Source organism: Stomoxys calcitrans, chromosome 2, assembly GCF_963082655.1.
Source record: "Stomoxys calcitrans chromosome 2, idStoCalc2.1, whole genome shotgun sequence".
Classification (NCBI taxonomy): domain Eukaryota; kingdom Metazoa; phylum Arthropoda; class Insecta; order Diptera; family Muscidae; genus Stomoxys; species Stomoxys calcitrans.
The window spans coordinates 21780121-21787496 of record NC_081553.1 but is presented as its reverse complement, the minus strand read 5'-3'; the positions used below and the strand labels follow the sequence as shown (position 1 = coordinate 21787496).

The window sequence follows — 7376 nt, the reverse complement described above, 5'->3', positions numbered from 1 at the left end:
TTAAAATTTTTTACATTTTTTAAACTTTCAAAACTTCAAAATCAAAATTATTGATAAGTATCCTTAAATTTGTTTTTTTTTTTTTTTTTTTTTTTTTTTAGTTTAACATTTTATTATTGAAATTCATAACTTCAAGATACATTTAGCAATTTCTCCTCTTTCTCCTCGCGAAGCTGAGCTTGTTTGCAAGGACGAAAAAAAAAGTATATAGAATATGAAAAGTTGCATTATTATGTTTGTTAAAAATATTACTAATTAATAAATTAATGAATAATGGTTATGGTTATCTTCATTGCGATGCGATTAGAACCCTTTTGATTTCTTTTTTACGCTTCTTTTGGCTGGTTATGGTGATGATATCCGATGGCATTGCATTCCAGGTATTTGGCAGTTGATAGTTGAGGGCATTTTTTCCGTATTTTGTTCTAATTTTTGGCGTTTTAAATAGTGATTTTGATTTTCTTCTTGTGTTGTATGTGTGGTTAATGGGTTTCAGCAGATTTATATCATCGAACTCATTCATTATCACAGATTTATAAAGATTTGTTACGTTTAAAATGTTATGTTGTTTTAGAAAGTTCGAGACCATTTCTGGTGAAAATTCATAGTGTTGGTTTTGATTTTGTGTATATTGAGTGTTTCTATGTGTTATAGTATTTAAGATATTGCTGTTTTCTTTGTGCGATTTGTTTCTCATTAAGGTTTTTATTAGTCTTTTTTGAGTTTTTTGTATAATTTTAATGTGACTTGAGGTTCCAAAGGCCGTTATGCCGTGTCTGATATGCGATTCACCCAGTGTAAAGTATACTTGTTTAGTTATGGAGAGTGGTGCGCAGTTATTCAAATGGTACAATATATAGGATGTTGAACGAAGTTTATTGTTTAGCAAGTTTATGTGTGTTTTCCAATTGAAGTTTCGGTCAACTGTTACGCCTAAGTATTTATACGTGTCCACAGCTTCAAGAAATTGATCACATTTTCCATTACACATTTCATATGTAGATTTATTGTCATGTAGACAATCGTAGTTATGGAATTTTATTTGTATATTTGAAGATTTTAGATGTGGTTGGCGAATATGCATAACTTTAGATTTGTTTGCATTGATTATCAGACCATTGTCGTGACACCATCTTGATATAACATTGAACTCAGATTGCAAGATTTTTACAGCTTCTGATGGGTCCTTGTGACGCACAACAATGGCTGTATCATCTGCATATGCAAATGCTTCACTGTTTGTCGTGACGTTTATTAATTCATTTGCATATATTAGATACAATATGGGTCCAAGTTTTGAACCCTGCGGTACACCGTAATTGGATTGCATTTCACTGCTATAATTGGCATCAATTTTAACTTTGAACGTTCTTTTATGTAAATATTCATTGAACCACTTTAGGCATTGTCCTCGTATTCCATTTCTTTCCAACACACTTAAAAGGTTTGAATGGGGTAGGGTATCAAATGCTTTACTAAAGTCTATAAACAATACTAAACAGTTCATATTATTATCTAGTTGTTGATTTATATAAGACGAGAAATGACCTAACAGTTTATTTATATTTTTGCCTTTTTGGAAACCATACTGTTGTCTGTTGATGATACCATATTTATTCAAAAAACCGTTTAATCTTCTCACTATTACTTCTTCTAGTATTTTTTCAAATAATGGCAGTATTGAAATAGGCCTGTAATTATTATAGTCTGATTTTGTGCCGGATTTGTAAATAGGTCTGACTATTGACGTTTTAAGATCAGACGGAACTATTCCTTCATCAATACTCGAGTTAATAAGTGAGGTTATTACAGGGGTAAGTTTTCTCGCATTGTTTTTTATATCTATAGGCCTTATTCCATCAACTCCTGCTCCTTTGTTGACATTCAGAGTTCTGAGAATGTTGGAAATTTCAGCTTCATCCGTATTTTCAAGAAATATTGTGTTTTGAACAATACGTGGAGTTTGAATTAATGTTTTTATTTCGCATTTGTGGATAATATTATTTACGTTTTCCTTAAATTTAACTGCGAAGTTTTCTGTTATAGTTTTTAGGTCTGCTGATTTAAAGTTTTTCTTTATAACATCGTCTACATTATCAGTCTTTTTTCCAATAATGTCGTTTATAAGGCACCAAGTTCCTCTTATATTGTTTCTATTTTTTTCAAATTCTCTTCTTCTATATTCGTTTTTTGCGTTATTTATGATTACATTTAATTTATTGTTAAAAAATTTGTATTCTTTTTCTTTCTGTGTATTGTTTTTGCTTTTCTTATAGCTTTGGTATAATTTATTTCTCACATCACAGTACTTTATAATTTGATCGTTTAGCCATGGAAAGTCGTTTCTTTGTTTAAGTTTTCTTTTGTTTTGTTTTGATTTATTGTAGATTTCGTGAAATGTTTTGCATACAATTTGATATTTTTCTTCGCAAGTATTATTTTGGTTTAAAACGATGTCCCAGCTTGTGTTGTTTATAAACCAATTTAATTTGCGTTTATCAATGCTAACTTTAACTTTATTTTCTTGGTTTGATTTCTCACAGTGTATATTACTAGAAACATGTTGATCTTTTGTGATTTTTTTGTTTGTGTATTTAAGGCAACCGAAAATGGCATAGTGATCAGAGAGAATACTTCTAATGACGAAGGCCTGAGCGGTCGTTATTTTGTTTGTTCGGACATACATATGATCAATGCATGATCCATTACCTTTGCCAGCGTCCCTCGTTATTGTGTTCACCTCACATTGTAGTCCATTTGCGGACATCATGTCTCGATACAAAGCAGTTGATTTGTCTTTCTCTTTGGCTATATTAATATTCATATCTCCTACAACCAATAACACTTTTCCTTTATTTATTAAGTTCATGTTTAGTTCAAGTTCGTTTATGAAATCTTTTACATTTAGAGAAGGTGGCCGATATATGGGCATAAGTATAATAGGGATTTTTTCTATACACATCTCAAGGGCTAATGACTCAAAGCTCTTTGTATTTAATAATTTTACGGTAAAGTTTATATCGTTTCGCATGTAAACTGCTATTCCTCCACCTTTATTTTTGCGGTTTAGAAACACACCATTAAAGTTTTGGATTGTGTATAGGCAGTTTTCTTCGTCCATTATGTTGGTTTCAACTAGTATGATTAATTTCACTTTATCTAATATTTTATTTATATCTGTTAAAAAGGCGTTGAAATTTTTTCTTAGAGACCTAATGTTCAGATATATGAAATTCATTTGGTACCTATGTAATTCATTTAATTCATTTATTTCATTAAAGCTGTTTAATGTTTGGGTTTTGCTGTCTTTCATTTTTTTATTTTTTTTCTATTTTATTAAATTTGGCTGACCAATCCTATGAATGTGGCCGAAGAAAAAGTCACTATCTTTTTGTTTGCTTTTATGTATTTTGATTTTTTGATTATTTAATATTTTAATATATTTTTTAAATCATTTTTTCTACATCCGATTCCGATATAATTTTTAACATTGATTCATTTTCCTGTTTTTTCGCATAAATTTCGCCATCCTTTACCCAGACAAATCTCCAATTCACATCTCTGGCTTTCTTTTTTGCTAACCAAAGCAATCGATTTTTGTGTGCCGTCAATTGATCGTTGACATAGATATATTTATTGTTTTTACCGTCTCCATCATCTTTGTTTATATCTGCTGCTTCTAGTCTATGACCTTTGATGTTGGCCATCAATTCCTTTTTTTTCCTCATTGTGCAGAATTCTACCACGATCTTCTTTTTATTTTTGGTTCGATATACGTTATCTATGTCGCTTTCTTCAATATTCACACTTGCTTTTCCAGCAACTAGTTGAACAATTTCATTTACGTTTATATCTTCGTTTTGTATGTTATTTATTTCTATGTTTTTTCGAATAATTTTTTGTTCCAGTGTATGCATTTTGTTTTCCATGTCATCTATTCTTTTCTCTTTTTCCTTGTTTTGATTTTGTAGTTCAATGACTTTGTCGTTAAGGTTGGTGATGTTTTCATTTATTTGAAGAAGTGTGCCTTGTTGTTGTTGCAATTGCGTAGTTATCGCTGCCAGTTGTGTTGTTATTTGCGACATACTCTTCATCATCATCTGCATTACCTCACTCTCAGCCACTTGCTGGTTAACATTGATGCATTGTTGTTGCAAATTTTCGGTGTTGTTTTGATTTGGAGTACCTGTTGGGGTATTGAAGTTTGCATTGTTTTTAAAGCGTTTGTTTATTTCATCGAATACTTCATCTTCTCCTTCGTTAGTTCTTTTCTGTTTTTGATTGTTTTTGTCTGCTGGAGAGACAACGATATGGTATGAGTTTGTAGAGAGCCTACGTTCTCTGCATTTATGGCACTTCCACATCGCCTTCTTTTGTGCGGTCATTCCTGAATATGATGATTGCTGTATAGAGCAACAAGGGGTAAAATGATAATGCGAATCACAATCACAGCATTTCATATGCTTATCTTTAATTTGTAGTTCGCACTGATTGCAAAGGATAACTTCTTTTTGGGCTGATGCCATTGTAAGATCACACTGTAATTCCTCAAAACTTCAAACGATATTTAAACAAGATCACTTTGATTTTTTGTGCGCAACCGTACTTGACACGTCTTTCGCAATGAAGGTTACAAATTACACAAACAAACAAACAAACAAACAAACAAATTTAAGCAGGCCTTAGAAGTAAAATAAGGTAGTCCTTAGACGTCATACCAAAGCGGAAGGACAAACGGAAGGACAGACGAAAAGACAGACGAAAAGACAGACGTAAAGACACACGGAAGGACAAACGGAAGGACAGACGAAAAGAGAGACGAAAAGAAAGACGAAAAGACAGACGTAAAGACACACGGAAGGACAGACGGAATCACAGACGAAAGGACAAACGGAAGGACAGACGAAAAGACAGTGGAAGGACAAACAAACGAATGGATAGACAGGCGGATGGACTGATGAACATGCAGAGTGACGGACAGACAGACGGCTGGACAGACGGACGGACAGACAGACGGATGAACATACAGACAATGGAACAGTCAGACGGACATACAGACAGAATGACGGGTGGACTATATGGACCGATATGACCTTTTTCTCATTCCCAAAGACCTATTGTAGATTTTAAATGTCATGACGTTCAAGAATATTTCCCATTCTTTAAGCGTAGCTATAAAACCATTTCAAACATTTCACATTCTAACCTAAAACCTAATAAATTGACTCTTTGTATGTACTACACATGTCCCTCAAAATGTTTACATGCCACTTTAGCCTAGCAGTAGCTTACATGTCGCTGACACAAATTGTCCTTTTTGCTATGCCATTAGCATTTAACTTTAGATTTCCTTTTAAGCAGCCTTTCACAATGTTTGTCATGCAATCGTGTGGCATTTTCTTTCACCACCAATCAATTATTTGAAGTATGCGGTTGTTCAATTGTGGCAAAATATCAAAATTGATGGCCAATTTAAAAAGCCCTCCCCCTTTAATAGTCAGATGTCAAATTTTCGTTGACATGGCACAACACGTCGAAGCGCAATCATTTAAGCAACCACACATGCACACAAAGACCTCATACCCACATTTTCATGGAAGCCAACGAAAAGACAACTTAACGAAAAAGTAACGCTGGCATCGACACCATCAAGAAGCACATCGAACGTCAGGCGAATTTAAGTATCAATGCACCTCATTTAACCGAAAATGTGATGACAGGCAAACTGCCACAAGTGATTGCATGCATTCCCCTAACCCCAACCCGGCAACATTTGAAAGTAACATTTCTGTGGTATTTTTACGATTGCATGCAACATGCATTGCTTGTCTCTACTTCTCTACATCTACAAAACGCCTTGTCACACTATGACGATGACGATGACACTGACTCTGTAGTTTGGAGTATTTGCTTAACGAAATGGCAACAACCGCAACAGTGGAAACATTCAAACCGCCAACGACAACAACAGCTGCCTCCACTCTAGCCCCAATGGAGGCCAAAGAGAGTTGTAGAGTCAACCAAGCGAGCAGAAGCCTCAAATCAATACAAACACCAACTCTAACTAGAGCTGGGACTAAGGCGACATCAACAACAAATGCAGCTACCGCCACAATGGCAAAAGAAACGGCAGCAGCTGCAGCAGGAGGCACATTAACACCGTTGAAGACAGAATTAACCGGGTCGAAAGCCACAACAACGGCACAGACACTGCCAACAACAACAACGACCTCTAAACATTTTCTACCCCACTTACTTAAAGCGATACAGGGGCGCCACCAAACCATGGAACAGCAACATCAACATCAACAACAGTCCCAACATTTGCCTCTCAGCCTCGATGCAATACCCACAGTGACACACTATCAACACTGGCAACGCTCTCCCATGCGTTTAACCCCTTTAACAAAGACCTCAACGCCCGCCCATCAACATCCTACAGCCACGATGGTTGCTGCAAAATCATCACCCCTTTTTGAGGTAAAACTGCAATTGCACCATGACAGTCGAATCAACTTTGAGCCCTCGTTCGAAGCCAGTGAGGCAACAAATTTCCAGCAAATTGTCGAGCAGCTACTCGATGACATCGAGAAAGCATGCAAATGCATGCCACGCGTTTTCCAAGATGACACACCACCCCCTCGATCATCACCTTCACCGCCAACGCTTCAACCACTGACATGCAGCAATGAATATGCCAGAATACATCAGCCGTTAAGGTCCTATGCAAAGTATTCCAATGTACGGCAAGATACAATCACAACAACAACAGCTAGAATATCTTCAGCTACTACAACAGCCAAAGACAAGGTGATGAATGCTACAAATGTTGCAACAATAACCCAAACAGGTAAATACTTTCCAACTCATTTCACTTAGTTAAATGTTTCAGCTGAATGCACGCCATCAGGCAGAGGCGTAGTTATAAAGGGGAGCAGACAACAAATTTCAAAAAAAAAATTCATCATAAATTGAAATTTCTGAAAATTGGATGAAAATTATTCTCCATCTTATGTTGAGAATGTGGCAACGAAAATCGCCCTTAGACTGAGGGGGGCAAGTACCTGGCTCCCCTCAAAGGCGCGACTAGCTATAAACCAATTTTTCCGAAAAGGTATCTCTGGGCTGCGGATACCACCCCACGCAACCTTCTATATACACGGATGGGTCTTTATAGGATGGGGGCAATGGAGAATGAGTTTTTATTCAATTTCTTAGAACCAGAGAATCTTCTCTGGACATGTGCAATGTCTTTCAGGCGGAAAAATTAAATGCATTTTTAATAAAACTTAGAATGAATTTTAATCAAATATATAATTGCCATTTTGTTCGATAACCTTTTGCCATCTTCCTGGCAAATTTAGTATTCCACGCTC

At 35.5% G+C, this 7376-nt stretch overlaps 1 protein-coding gene across 1 annotated transcript in view; it reads left to right on the top strand.

Annotated features, from left to right (window-relative positions):
- Positions 1–7376, top strand: part of LOC106086709 (dynein beta chain, ciliary) — a 140119-nt gene that overhangs the window by 50030 nt on the left and 82713 nt on the right. The window contains exons 12-15 of the mRNA XM_059361391.1: positions 2277–2281; positions 2600–2668; positions 3972–4222; positions 5898–6850. Of these exons, the coding sequence (XP_059217374.1) occupies positions 2277–2281; positions 2600–2668; positions 3972–4222; positions 5898–6850 (1278 nt within the window). The remainder of the gene's footprint in view (positions 1–2276; positions 2282–2599; positions 2669–3971; positions 4223–5897; positions 6851–7376) is intronic.